Source organism: Dasypus novemcinctus, chromosome 11 (genome assembly GCF_030445035.2).
Source record: "Dasypus novemcinctus isolate mDasNov1 chromosome 11, mDasNov1.1.hap2, whole genome shotgun sequence".
Lineage (NCBI taxonomy): Eukaryota > Metazoa > Chordata > Mammalia > Cingulata > Dasypodidae > Dasypus > Dasypus novemcinctus.
Window position 1 is genome coordinate 122456318 of NC_080683.1, and position 15437 is coordinate 122471754.

Here is a 15437-nt window from a genome sequence, read left to right on the forward strand (position 1 = left end):
GCCGCTACCCAAAGACCTCTACCCCGGTTCCCCGCTGGGACACAGGGGTCCCCGCCTGCAGGGCAGGCTCCGCGCCCTCTTCAACCCCGGCCCCCCGACTGCCCAGTCCCTTCAACTCCCCGGCACTACCTGGCCTCCCGTGCCCCGCTCGCGCCCGTCACTCACTGCCCCGCGCCCCCCGCCCTGGCCCCCTTCAACCCGGACCCGAGCCCCCGAGCCCCTGGCCGCGTGCCTCCTCGCCCCGGCCCGCGCCCCCCGCCCTGGCCCCCTTCAACCCCGGACCCGAGCCCCTCAGCCCCAGCCCCGCGCCCCCGCACCCCCTCGCCCCTGCCCGCGCCCCCTCGCCCTGGCCCGCTCGCCTCCGTACCCGAGCACCCTCACCCGCGGCCCAGGGTCCCTCACCCCCAGGCCCGCGCCCCCCTCCACCGCCTCGGCCCCGGCCCCCCCGGCTGCCGATCCCCTCCGCCTGGCAGGCTCCCGCGCCCCGCAGCCCCCGCCACCCGCGCCCGGCGCCGGGCGCAGGGCGCAGGGCCGGCCCGGGGAGGCCGGCGGCGCAGGACCCGGCCGGGGCTGACGCAGGCTGACGCCACGCCGCACGGGCCCGCCCACCGCCCGCGCAGGTCGCCGCCGTGGACGCGCGTGGCCCGTGGCCCCGGGGCGCGCCCATCCCGCCACCCGCCGGCCCCCCGCGGCCTGGGTCCCCGCGCGCCGCCGGCCTCGGGGTCATGGCGCTCGTCCCGTGCCAGGTGCTGCGCGCCGCCATCCTGCTGTCCTACTGCTCGGTGCTGTGCAACTACAAGGCCATCGAGATGCCCTCGCACCAGACCTACGGCGGCAGCTGGAAGTTCCTGACCTTCATTGACCTGGTAAGGCCTCCCTGGCCCGGCCCGTGCGCGCGCCCGCCCTCCTCGGGTCCCCACCTGTCGCGGTGGGGAGTGCACCCCTAGGCCCGGCCGCGCCTCGGCCCCGCGCAGGTGCGCTGCGGAACCAGCGCAGGTGCGCTGCGGGACCAGCTCTGGTGGGCGCGGCCAGGTGGGCCTTTGGAGGGGGCCGGCCCTGCGCGCAGAGGTGACGCGGGGAGATTCTCAAGGGGCCACGGGATCTGCGCCCCGCCTCGCCCCCTCGGTGCTTAGCAGGGCACCCACCTGGGACAAGGCGGCATCAGCTGCGGGACCGGTGCTGCCTGGCGACCTGGAGCTCCACCCGGAAGGCTCGAAATCCCCAGAAGGGAGAGAAGGCACCTCGTAAACTTGTTTTCTTGGCATCGGTTTTTGCTCCTTGTCAGTAATTTGTAATGCCCTTTCCCACAGAAACCCCAGGGAGGGACTCTCAGGGTGCATGGCCAGGAGGCCCATTGCCAGGTGAAAGGCTGCTGGCCTCTGCGGAAGGGGCACCTCCCTTGGCATGAGGTCATAGTCTTGACAATTGCAGTTTCTCTTGTTTCTTTTTTTTTAAATTTTTTAAATTTTTAGAAAATGTTACATTAAAAACATACGGGGTTCCCATATACCCTCCATCCCCCTCACCCCACTCCTCCCACATCAACAGCCTCCTTCATCATGGTGGGACATCCACTGCATTTGGTGAACACATTCTGGAGCACTGCTGCACCACATGGACAGTGGTTTACACTGTAGTTCACACTCTCCCCCAGTCCACCCAGTGGCCCATGGCAGGACATACAGTGTCCCAGCATCTGTCCCTGTAATACCGCCCAGGACAACTCCAAGTCCCGAAAATGCCCCCACATCACATCTCCTCCTCCCTCTCTCTACCCCCAGCAGCCACTGCGGCTACTTTGTCCACATCAGTGCCACAACCTCTTCCATCACTAATCACAGTAGTTCTTTTTAATGCTTATCGACCTTTGGCCTTAAAAGGATCCCCTACAGAGAATCAGAAGATGACAGAAGGCCCAGTGATGGCGCAGGTGGGGCCCCCACACACTTAAGATGGCCAAGTCTGGGCAGAGGGTAAAGCAAAAGGCTCAGCGAAAGAAAACAGAGAAGCAGTCCCTGCAACACCAGGACTCTCTGTCCAAGGTTATACCAAGGGCGTCAAGGAAAACACCTGGAGCTGTGGGCCTTCATTTGATGATGAGAACTTGATCCTTGCCTTAAGATGTGTCCCAGGCTGAGGACGCCTCACAGAGGTGCAGAGGCTTTCGTTTAGAAAGACTGCCTTATCTTTGCGTCACCTTAGATGTTTCCAGAGAGGAGTTTAATTCCATTTCCTGGCACCCTCCAAACTGTGCTCTGCCCCCAGGGTATCCACTTTCAGATCCTCCCTCCACTTCCGCTTTCTGGAAAGCCTTCTGCCTCTGGACATGCCAGGCAATGCCAGATGCCTCTCATCCCAGCCCTGTGTGCTCTGTCTTCTGCTCCCTCCTTTAACCACCAGGAGATGGACGGCTGTCCCAGATGCAGAGATCTGGGTAAAATTCAGACTTGTTTTCACAGAAAAGTCTCATTGGTTGACTGGCTTGTCCATGAGGATGGCTCTGCCAATCAGGTCACATGACAGACAGTTTCCATGGACTGAGTGAGCTGGGCCCGCCTCCCCGGAGTGCTTAAAGGATGCGGCAAAGCAAGTGTGGGGCAAACAGAGTGCCAGGGACAAGGTCCCTTTGCAAGGGTTTGAACATGTTCAAGATGTTTAGATCTTGGTTTGAAAACATGCGCATAGGTTTTCAGAATCCCTTTAGGGGCTAGGTGAGCAAAACAAACCCCTCTGGGGCCGTGGCCCGGGCCCCTTGCTCGGTCAGTCTTCCTGAAGAGCTGGCTTATTCCAGAGTGGCCAAGGAGCCGAGCAAGAACGAGGGGCAGCTCTCCCCGGGCCTTGGCACCACCAGGTGCTCAGAGGCCCCTGGCATTAGGTGCTGTTGGGGGGGCGGGGTCAGCAGGTGAGGGTAGAGGTGGAGGCTGTCACCTGAGATGGAGGCCAGCTGTCACGTTGGCATGGCTCCCGGTGTTTAAAATCCACAAACGATGTGCCCTTTGCCTTCGTAGGAGAGGCACAGCGCTTAGATTGCAGCGTTAGACAGTTGGACAGGCCAGGCTTACGTAAGGCCAGTCACCGTCAGCAGGCTTCTTCTCTACCCGGAATTCAGGCTGGACACCAAACGTGAAACTTTGGGTTTGCCTCGTATTTAGATTCAGCTTGTATTGGGCCCTCGATCAATCGTTCAAACTTGTTAATTCTCCAAGGCTTCTACTGAAATATGATTATCTTTAAGAATTTCCCATCTTTAACGGAGAGTATCCTGTGATGAAGTCTGTCTAAAACACAAGAGCGTTCCTGCAAAGTGTTGTTCTTCTTATTTTTAGAGATTTAGCGTCCTTAGCGCTTAAGCAGCTGTAAAAACACCCAACCTCCCGATCCTAGTGATGAAAAGATTAAGCTGCTATAATTTTCCCATTTAACCTTTCACTTTTTGTGTGTTTTTAAAAAAAGCTGAATAAACTTTATCACCCAGTGCCTTGGACAGCACTAAACTCACCAGAGCGATCTTGGAAGAAGGTTTTGCTTCTCAGCGTTTTAAGGAGAAGGCCCTCTTTCTGGCGGACAGGGATTGTCTCCTGGATTCCACGTTCCACGCTGTCAGCTGAGCAGATTCACGTGCAGACCCCAGGCCTCACGTGCCCTGGCTCGGATGGCTTGGTGCAGCTATTCCAACTTGACCACATCCCTGTGGGTGGGAGAGCCATCCCAGGAGAGCCAGGGCCAGTGGTCAAAAGCTGAAACTGCTCATTCCCCCAACAGCCTCTTTTCCTAGTGTTGGAAAACTGCAGGAGAGCTAGTGTACTTCAGGAAAACTTGGTCAGTAGGTGGAAGTGGGGCACTGCCTCGGCATGGTGAGCAGAGCACTGACCCCAGAGATGCCCACCCGCCACTGCCCGGAACTTGTGAATATGCTCTGTGACGCGGCAAGAGGAAAAAGGTTGCTAGCCAGATGGCCTTAAAATGGGGAGATGATAACGGATTATCTGGTGGGCCCAAAGGAATCACAAGGTCCTTTCAGGTGGAAGAGGGAGGCCAAAGAAGGCGCAGTGGGCGTGGGTGGGCTGTGAAGAAGGGTGCAGGGACAGGAGGCGGCTGGCTGGGAAGGTGGAGGGAGGGAGGGAGCAGCTCCTGGAACCTGGAAGGAAAAGAAGGGCAGGGAGCCTCCAGGAGGAACTCACACCGCCCACCTTGGCTGGAGCCTGCGGGTCCCGTTCTGACTTTTGACCTGCAGAATCATAGATGTGTTACCGCAGCAAGAGAAAATAATATACTTTGCTTGAAAGCCTCCGGCCTAAAGTGCAAAGCATTGAACTGTTGTATTTATGTGAAATACATGCTAATATCCAGCTAGTCTTTTATGTAGGTTAGTCAACTGGTTAATTTTAGCTTTAACCAAGGCACAGGCTTTTTCTGACTTATCCACGAAGGTAAGTGGAGAGATCCATACATACAGTGGGCAAGACAAACATCTACAAAACTGAACAGCACTGGAAAAACTAGGTCTTTTCTTTGCCATGAAATATTTCACGAAGGAACACTAGTATTAGGTAACATGCCAGGGCAAGGGAAGGGAGACTCTCAACTTGAAATAAGTGGGAAAGAAGGAAACCCTGAACTAACTGATATGCAAGCATACCAGTATTACAGCTGATGAATTTTCACTAACAAAAGGATAATTCCCCAAGTGACATAATAAAAATGAACAAAAACGAAGCATCAAAATGAAACCCACATAGTAACTTGAAGGGAAAAGGTGACTATTTGGAGATGTTCAGTTAGAGCCTGGAATATAACAGGTATTTCGTGAATGTTTGAATAAATGGAAACTTTCTCTTTCCAAAATTTTAATGAGTATTTTTTTCTTGTTCTGTCTCTTCACCAAACATTTCAATGTAATATGGATTTTAAAAAAATAAACCAGGACTGTTTTCAGATGTGTATGGTAGAAGATTTAACAAATGAGTCAGAATCAACTTCTTTGCAAAACATGAACCAGACACTTGTTAAAAACTAAATTAATACTGATGTTGGATTTAGGAGTTTTTGAGTCTTAAGGATTGCTCTTGCTTGCAGCACTCACCTGCGCGTGCTCTCATCCTCAGGGCCGCGGCAGGCTCGTTTTTCCACCTTTCCTGCCTGTGCAGTTCTCTGTTGGCAGAATGCTGTTGTTCCAACTCCTCAAAGCGTGGTCGTTGGACCAGCAGGGCCGGTGCCACTGGGGAGCCGCAGCCCTTCTGGATCAGAATCTGCATTTCAGCGAGTGCTGGGCTCAGCGTACATTTGGGCTTGGGAAATCTGCTCTTGCCGGTTTCATTTGTCTTTAATGTGGACGCGCTCATAGGACACAGGCTCGATGTCTTCTACCTATTTTCAGAGCATGTCTAGGTCCCTCAAACATGTGTTGAGTCATACTTAAAAACCTGCTATAAAAATGAAACATTTAAACTAAAAGTGAGAAAGAAACATGTACTCAGTACCAGGGAGGGGCTAGCTATTGCAACAGAGAAACAAATTTCCCTGGCCTTCCCCTAAGGAGGCTGGGAAGCATGCACCTTTTGATTGCACATTCCTTGTGCTGGAATGAAGGAAGCTTGGTGGCTTGTCAGGGAAGGTACGGTTTTTTCCCAGGCACTGACTTTTAAAGGTTGTTTATCACTCTGATCCTCATAAGGAGGACTGGGTAGTTAGTGTAGGAAATAATGCCCAGATGGGCTTTTAGCAGGATGTATGAAAATACCCTTAAAGAGGACGTTTCTTGTGTCAGGATTTATGAAGGTCAGGGGTATGTCTTCTCGACCGGGTGAGGGCATTTTTGTCGAGGTCGTAGGCAGTAGAACCGTCTTAGTTGGCCTGGCCTGCTGTCGTCACCCAGGGGACTGGTGTAAACAGCATGCCCGAGTGGCACCTGCTTCAGAGGCCAGAGGTCCAGCACCCAGGTATGGGCAAGGCTTGCTTTCTCCCGCAGACCGGCGCGTTCTGGCTGCTGCTGGTCAGGGAGGCCTTGGCTCTCCCGGCCCGTGGCGACGTCCTCTCGTCCCTCCTTCCGCTGACCTCCTCTTTCGTCTAGCTTGAAGGCCTCTGGCCATGTGGGTTAAGGCCCACCCTCATTCGATGGGGCCTTAACTAAAACTAACGCCTGCAGGAGACCCTGTTTACGACAGGGTCACTCCATAGGAAAGAACGTGTGTACATTGGGGCCTGTAATTCCAACTACCACAATAATCTAGGTACTTTGTTTTTGCTCTCTAAATCCATATTTCAAAAGAAGTTTTAAGAAAACCATGGAAGGGACAAAATTAGAGCTCAGAAGTGGGAAAGCTTAGGGGGCTCAAAGATCAGGAAATGGCCAGGTACACATGGAGGATATGTATTTCGCTTTTCAACAGGCTGAGAGTTCTAACGTTTAAAAAAAATGTAAGAGGTAGAATAAGCTGTGTAAGTACATTAAATGTGCATCTGAGTTTTCCTTATACTTACTTATATGCTGCTAGTAAAATATATACCCGAGTCTGTTTCATGGCTTAACTTTAAATAGGAAAAGTCTTGAGAAGAGCTTCTGCATCGTTATGCAACTATGGTACTTAGTTTTGTCGGCCAATACTGCCGCCGGCCATGCAAAGGCCAGAAGTCATCGAGTACTCAGCAAAATTAGGGGGGTGGTCGTTGTTCTTTTTGGATATTATACAAACAGGGTGAAACTGCAATTTTTTTTCTGCAGTGGAATCAGTCTTCACCTTAAAAGATACACATAAAATTGGAGGACTAAATAATTTTATATCTTAAACTGGTGGAAAAATTGGAAGTATAGTGCTTTGCATAAAGCTCTTTATCTTTTTTTTTTTAAAGATTTGTTTATTTCTCTCTCTTTTCCCCCCACCCCGGTTGTCTGTTCTCTGTCTATTTGCTGCATCGTCTTTGTCCCTTTCTGTTGTTGTCAGCGGCACGGGAATCTGTGTTTCTTTTTGTTGCGTCATCTTGTTGTGTCAGCTCTCCGTGTGTGCAGCACCATTCCTGGGCAGGCTGCACTTTCTTTCGTGCTGGGCGGCTCTCCTTACGGGGCGCACTCCTTTCACGTGGGTCTCCCCTATGCGGGGGACACCCCTGCGTGGCAGGGCACTCCTCGTGCGCATCAGCACTGTGCATGGGCCAGCTCCACACGGGTCAAGGAGGCTCGGGGTTTGAACCGCGGACCTCCCATGTGGTAAGCGAATGCCCTAACCACTGGGCCAAGTCCTCTTATCATCCTTATCTTCTTTTAAAGTGTTTCTTTTGGATCAAAATTAAACAGCGTCCTGGTTTTGTCAGAGTGGGGGAAATAACTAATAAAATAATCCCTCCTCCCTTTCCTAGCTGCGCGTGTTAGTGAATTACAGAAATTCATCTGGCCACTGTTAAGGTCACATCCTTGCCCGTCCCCGTCCCCCGTGTCTGGTATAACATTTAGCAGAATTGGTAGGTGTGCTTTAGGGCTGTCGTTTTTTCCTGTGTGTTCCCTGAAATGTTGGGTTTCTGGGGAAGCGTGAATAGTACTCCAGTTTTCCTTGTTGAATCAGATGTTCCTGTGACCCAAGCCTGCCTGGAAAAGTCTGACTGCTTAGGATTCCTTAGCAGCACGCAGTGTTGTGCGGCTTGCGGACGGACAGTTCAGGGGCCCCTGTCCACCTCCTGGACCCCTCCCGGAGGACTTGCTGTGAAATGAGGCACCCTGAGCCACTCCCCGTGGCCTGGAGCATGGTGTGGGATGAGCTTCCATGGCCTTGGTCGGAACGGGCTCATCACGACTACCCGAGAAGTGCCTTGGGTTTGCAAGTGCAGCAGTCCTACCATTGCCAGCCCTGAGAAAATGGGGTGTGTTAATTCTAGAGTCCCTTAAGTTAGGAGCGTGGGATTCTAGAATGGTCTAGGGTCCTCGTATCGACAGATATATAGACCTGTAATCTGTTTTTATGTAAATATTTGATTTCAAAAGAAATACATAATCATTGCCAATAATTTATAAAATGCAGAAAAGCACAGGAAAAATGCATTCCATGTGACTTCTCCCATCTTGTGGCTTGCTGTTACCATTTTTGTGCCTCAAGATAATATTTATTTCAGAATTTTATACGCACATGCACACTGTCCCTCCCACACAGTAAGCCTATATGTGTGTACAGAGTCAGATTTTAGAAAAATCAGTCTTTATAAAATTATTCAAAAACTACACAGAAATATAAATAGCATTCACAGATAAAAATGTTACTATTTTACTGTTTGTCTTTTCAGTCATGTATATATACTTAGATGTAAGCACAACTTCAATACATAAATATGTTTTTCGTTTTTGTTTTTTTTTTCAGAGGTATGGGGCTGCTCAAACACTAAGCTACATAGGCTCCCCTACATATGGTTTTTATAATTTTTTTAGGAGGTATCGGGGATTGAACCCAGGACCCTGTATAGGCAAAACACATGTTCAACCACTGAGCTACACCTGCTTCACTATAAGTTTATTTTTAATTCACCACAATTCACTTTTTGGTGTGCAGTCCTACATGATTTAACTAATGCATAAATCTGTGTAACCATCACCATAATTAAAAAACAACACAGTTCTATCACCCAAAAATACTGTCTCAAGCTGCATTTTTGTAGTTGGTCCCTTCCCTGAACCTTAACCCATAAGCTTTGTTCTTTCTAGAAAGTCTTATCAATGGTATCATACAGCATGTAACCATTTGAGTCTGGCTTTTTCAGTAGCACAACATATTTCAGATTCAGCTCTTCTTTTGGGTATGTCAATGGTTTGTCTATTTTGTGGCTGATTACTAGTCCATGGTATGGATGTACCAGTTAGTTTACGCATTCACAAGTAGAAATACACTCAGATTGTTTCCTTTTGGGGAGATGATGAATAAAGCGGCTATAAGCCTTTGCCTACAGGTTTTGTATAATGATGAGTTTTCATTTTTTCCTGGGTACTTACCTAGGAATGGGGTTGCTTTGTCACTTGGTAAGTGTGTGGTTAACTTTATAAGAAACTACCAATCTGTTCTCCAGGGAGGATGTGCCATTTTGCATTCTCACCAGCAAAGTACAGGATTCCACTTGGCTCTATAGCCTCATAATTTGGGTATTATGAAATTTTCTTTGATTTTAGTCATTCTAATTGGTGTGTGATGGTATCTCATATGGTTTCAATTGCCATTTCCATCTTGACTAATGATATTGAGCATATTTTCTTGTGCTGTTTTATCACACGTATCTTCTTTGTGAGGTTCAAATATATTTCTCATTTTTTATATAACAATATTGACTTTATTTTAATGGCAGAAGTTTGTATCAGTAGGCTTTGTTATTGAGCTGAAATTCACATAACTTTATATTCATCATTTTAAAGTGAATTGTTCAGTGGCTTCATTTATACATTTGCAATAATACATTTGCGTTATTGTACAGCCATCGGCACTGTTTAATTCCAGAACATTTATCACCCCAAAAGGAAACCCTTTACTATCCCTCCTGAATTCCCTCTCTTCCCATCTCCTAGCAATCACTAATATTTTTCACTATTTTCATGGATTTGCCTGTTCTAGACATTTCAAATAAATGGAATCTTGCAATATATGTTCTTGTATCTGACTTCTTTTACCTAGCATCATGTTTTTAAGGGTCGTCCATGCTGTTGCATGCATCAGTACTTCATTCCTTTGTAAAGATGGATAATTTTCAGCTGTACGTTTATCCATTCATCTGTTTCTACCTTTTTGCCACTGTAAATAGACCTACTATAAATGTTCCTGTGTAAGTTTTGTTTGAACACCTGTTTTAAATTCTCTTGGGTGTATATGTAGAAATGGAATCACTCGGTTGTAAGGTAATTCTATTTACTTATTGAGGAACAGCCAAACTTATTTTCCACAGCAGTTGCACCATTTGATATTTCTACCAGCAGTGTTCGAGGGTTCCAATTTCTCTTCACCCTTGCCAACACTTGTTATTTTCCATTTTTTAAAAAAATTAATCCATGCTTAGTAGATGTGAAGTGGTATCATTGTGGCTTTTATTTACATATCCCTAATAGGTAATGATGTTGAGCATGTATTTCTGTATTTGTTGACCATTTGTATGCCTTCTTTGGAGAAGTGTCTATCCAAGTCCTTGGTCCATTTTTAAATTAGACTGTCTTTTTGTTGTTGAGTTATAAGAGTTCTTTATCTATCCTAGATACTGGACACTTATCAGATCTATGACTTTCAAATATTTTCTCTTATTCTGTGTGTTGATTCCCTTCATTCACTTGATGCACAGAAGTTTTTTATTTTGATGCAGTAGAATTTATTTTTTCTTTTGTTGCTTATGCTTCTGGTGTTCTGTTTAATAAACCATTGCCAAATACTAGATCATGAAAATTTGCTTCTGTGTTTTCTTCTAAGAATATTATAGTTTTAGCTTTTAAATTTAGGTCTTTCATTCATGTTCAGTTAATTTTTGTAAATGAGATGAGGTAAAAGTTCAAATTCAGTCTTTGCCTGTGGATGTCCAGTTGTAAGAGCACTATTTGTTAAAGAGACTGTTCTTTCCCCCATTGAATGGACTTGGCTCCTTTGTTGAAAATAAATTGTATAGATGTATGAGTTTATTTCCGCATGCTCAATTACTCAGTTAATCCAGTGTTTATCCTAATGACTGTACCATACTCTTTTGATTGCTGTACCTTTGTAATAGGTTTTGAAATTGGGAGGTATGAGTTCTCCAAATTTGTTCTTCTTTTCAAGATAGCTTTGGATTTTTGAAGTCCCTTAACATTCTATATAAATTTAAGGAATGATTTTTCAGTTTCTGAGAAAAATGAGGGAGGCATTGGCATTTTGATAGGGATTACATTGAACCTGTAGATTGCTTCAGGAAATATTGCCATCTTAACAATATTAAGTCATAACCTATGAATACAGGATGTCTCTTCATTTATTTAGGTCTTTTTAATTTCTTTCAGCAATGTTTTGTAGTTTTCAATGTCAGGTTTTTCACTGACTTGGTTAAACCTGCTTCTAGGTGTTTTATTCTTTTTGATGCTATTGTAAATGAAACTGCTTTCTTAGTTTCCTTTTGGGTTGTTCATTGCTAATGTATAGAAATAAAACTTATTTTTGCTTATTGATCTTGTATCCTGAAACTGCTGACTTTGTTTTTTAACTCCAGCATATTTTTTGTGGATGTTTTTAGGATTTTCTATATAAAAGATCATGTTACCACTGAATAGAGATTTTTTTAAATTCTTCCTTTTCAATTTGGATATTATATATTTTTTTTCTTGCCTAAATATTCTGACTAGAATTTCAAGCATAATGTTGAATTGAACTGGTAAAAGTAGGCACCCTTGTCTTGTTACTCATCTTCAGGGAAATATTTCAGTCTTTCATCATTGAGCATGATGTTAGCTGTGGATACTTCATATATGCCCTATATCTTTTGAGGGAGCTCCCTTCCGTTTCTAGTTTGTAGAGTGTTTTTATCAAGAATAGGTATTGGATTTTGTCAGATACTTTCTCTGCATCAATTGAAATGGTCATGCCTTGGCTTTTCCCCCTTCAAATGATTAATGCAGTGTATTACACTGGTAGTTTTACCATGCTTGCATTTCTGGAATAAATCACACTTGGCCATGATATAATTCTTTTAATATGCTTCTGGATTCATTTGGTTAGTATTTTGTTGAGGATTTTTGCATTTATATTCATAAAGAATATTGGTCTGTAGTTTTCTTTCCTTGTAATGTCTTTGGAATGGGCTTGAAAGTATTTCCAGTAAAGCCAGCTAGTCCTGATCTCTGGTCCTGAAAGAATTTATCAGTGAGGTTATCTGGTCCTGATCTTTGCTTTTTTGGCAGGTTTTTGATTACTGATTCAATCTCTTCACTTGTTATAGGACTATTCAGATTTTCTATTTCTTCTTCCATGAGTTTTAGTAGATTGTATGTTTTGGGGAATTTGTCCATTTCATTTAGGTTTTCTGATTTGTTGGCGTACAGTCGTTCATAGTATTATTTTATAATCCTTTTTATTTCTGCAAGGTTAGTAGTAATCTGCCCACTTTCATTTTTATTATTTTTTAAAAATGTGTGTATTCTCTTTTCCTTCATCTACCTAAAAGTTTGTAAATTTTGTCATTTCAAAGAGCCAACTTTTAATTTTATTTTTACTGTAAATTTTCTCTTCTCTACTTCATTTATCTGCACTCTAATCTTTATTTTTCCCTGCTTCTGCTAAGTTTAAGTTTAGTTTGCTCTTCTTTTTCTAATTCCTCAAGTTGTGAATTTAGTTTATTGATCTGAGGTCTTTCTTCTTTCTTATGTATTTGTAAATATAAATTTTCCTCTGAATATTGATTTCACTACATCCTGTAAGTTTTCATATGCTATGATTTTATTTTCCTTTGTCTTAAAAGTATTTTTAAATTCCCCATGTGATTTCTTCTCTGACTCATTGGTTGTTTAAGAGTGGGCTTAATTTCCACATATTCCTGAATTTTCTGTTTTTCCTTCTTTTATTGATGACTAGTTTCATTCCATTGTGATCAAGGAAGATTCCTTTTATGATTTAATTATTCTTAAATTTATTGAGGCATGTTTTATGTCTTAATATATGGTTTATCCTGGTGAACGTTCTATGTATCCTTGAGAGAAATATATATTCTGCTGTTGTTGGGTAGAGTGTTCACTTTATGTGTGCAGGTCATTCTGGTTTATAGTGATTTTCAATTCTTCTCTTTCCTTATTGATCTTCTGTCTAGTTGTTCTATCCATTGTTTAAAGTGGACTATTGAAGTTTCCAAGTATTATTGTAGAACTGTCTATTTTTCCCTTCAATTCTATCAGATTATGCTTTATGTATTTTGGTGACTGTTGTTAGGTGTGTATATTTTTATAATTATTATAACTTATTTGTGAATTGACACTTTTAACAATATATAATATCCTTCGTTGCCTATTATAAAACCTTGACCTAATGTCTGTCTTTTTCCCCTGGTATTTTTATAGCCACCCCAGCTCTCTTTGGCAACTATCTGCAAGGAGTAACTTTTTCCATCCTTTTACCTTCATCTTCTTTGTGTCTTTGGATCTAAAGTGAGTCCTTATAAACAGACTATAGATGGATCATGTTTTTTCCCCCAATCCATTCAGCTAATCTCTGCCTTTTAATTGAAGAGTTTAATCCATGTACATTTAATGCAGCTAGTGATAAGGAAGAGATTAATTCTGATATTTTGCTACTTAGTTTCCGTATGTAATATAATTTTTATTCCTTAATTCCTTTATTGTTGCCTTCTTTTGTGCTTGTTTTTTTTGTAGTGTACCATTTTGAGTACCTTCTCATTTCCTTTTCTTTATGTATGTGTTATTTACTTGAAATTTACAACTAGCAACTTAAACTTGTAACAACCCAGTTTGAATACATACCAAAAGTTTCAGTAGAATTTATATAAAAACTCTGCTCATGCACATCTCCATCCCTTTCCCTTTATATTCTTATTGTCACTAATTATATCTTTTTACAAAGGTGTCCATTAACATAGATTTATAAAAATTATTCTATGCATTTATCTTTTAAGTCTTTTAGGGAAAAAATGAGGATATGTAAGTCACAAATACAAAAATATTTGATTTTACATTTACTTATGAAACTACCTGTACTAATGTTCTTTAGTTCTTCATATGGTTTTATGTTACTGTCTATTGTCCTTTCATTTCTACCTGAAGGATTCCCTTCAGCATTTATTGTAGATCAGGCCTACAAGTAATGGATTACCTTAGCTTTTATTTCTCTAGTAATGTTTAAATTTTTCCTTTATTCTTGGATGATAATTTTGCACGTTATAGAATTCTTTATTGAATTTTTTTCTTTCTGCACTTTTAGTATGTCATCCTACTGCTTTCTGGTCTCCATGGTTTCTGGTGACAATAGCCTGCTAATCTTATTTGGAATCCCTTGTTTGTCACTTCTCTTTCTCTCTTGGTTTCTGAGATTCTCTCTTTATCTTTGACTTTTGACACATTGATATTAATGTACTTCAGTTTGGAGCCTTTGAGTTTAACCTGTTAGGAGTTCATTGAGTTTCTTGGATGTGTAGATTCATGTCTTTTAACAAGTTTGTAGCCATTATTTCTTCAAATATTTTTTCTGCCCCTTTCTCTGTCCTCCCTCTCCTGGGAATCCCATTACAGATCTGCATATATGCTTAAGCTATGTTCACTTTTCTTAATTCTATTTTTGCCCCTCAGACTGGATTAATTTCATTTGACCTATCTCCAAGTTTGCTTTTCTTTCTTCTTTCTTCTCAAATCTACTTATGAACCCTGCTAGTTAATTTTTCATTACATTTTATTTTTTACCTCTCTACATTTTATTTTGTTCATTTTTAAAATAAGTTCTTTCTCTTTATTGATTTTATCCATTTATTGAGACATCATTCTCCTGTTTTCCTTTAGTCTCTGGCCATGGTTTTCTTTAGCTCTTTGAGCATATTTAAGAGAGTTTATTTAATGTCTTTGTCCAGTAAGTCATTATCTGTGAGTCCACAGGTCACTTACTTTTTTTTTTTTAAACATCCAGTTTTAAACATCCACCCCCCTTTGTGACTTTTTTTTTTGCTTGCTGTCTGCTCTCTGTGTCCATTCGCTGTGCACTCTTCCGTGTCTGTATTTATTTTATTTATTCCCTCCTCTTGCTGCTTGCTTGTTGTCTGTTCTCTGGGTCCATTTGCTGCATGCTCTTCTGTATTTTTGCTTGTCTCCCTTTTTGTTGCATCACTTTGCTGAGTCAGCTCTCCATGGCACTTGTGATTGGGCGGCTCTCCGTGGCGCTTTGCAGGCCGGGCGGCACTCCGCAGTGCTTGTGGGTGAGACTGCCTTCACAAGGAGGCCCTGGGACATGAACCCAGGGCCTCCCATGTGGTAGACGGGAGCCCAACTGATTGAACCACAGCTGCTTCCCAGGTTAGTTACTTTTAATTTTTTTCTTTCCTGTGAATTGGTCATACATCCTATTTCTTTGTAGGGCAGTTTGAGATTATTTATGAATTCCAAAAAAAGAAATTATTTTGTAAACTGTTCTGTTTCTCTTGGCATGATCCCCTTTGAGTTTATTAAACTCAGCGGAGATGTCTTTGATTAAATTATGTTAAGATTAGGGCTTTGATTCTACCCCATCAGTAGGATGTAACTCATGGTTGAGTCCCCATACCCCTTGGTGGGCTGTGTAAATGGACACTTATACAGAAACACACAGAAGACACAGAAGAAGATATGGAAGAAAAGGGAACTTGGTCATTTCGGTCCTGCCATGTGATAGAAAGGAGAAGGCTCAAACAGCTAAAGCCCTGGGAAGAGAGACGAACCCTATGCCAGCCTACAGCTGAGATCAGAAGAAGCCTTGAGAAGAAGAAGGTTACTTCTT

At 43.6% G+C, this 15437-nt stretch overlaps 1 protein-coding gene across 3 annotated transcripts in view; it reads left to right on the top strand.

The window, feature by feature from the left end:
• Positions 1-594: 594 nt before the first annotated feature.
• AIG1 (androgen induced 1) overlaps positions 595-15437 on the top strand; it is a 256874-nt gene continuing 242031 nt past the window's right edge. Inside the window, exon 1 of one of the 3 annotated variants that reach the window (XM_004452026.4) lies at positions 595-866. In XM_004452026.4, the coding sequence (XP_004452083.1) occupies positions 726-866 (141 nt within the window). In that variant the 5' untranslated portion in view covers positions 595-725. Of the gene's footprint in view, positions 867-7067; positions 7205-15437 lie in introns of those variants that run through there. The other 2 variants (XM_004452028.4, XM_058307576.2) reach the window with 2 other exon arrangements.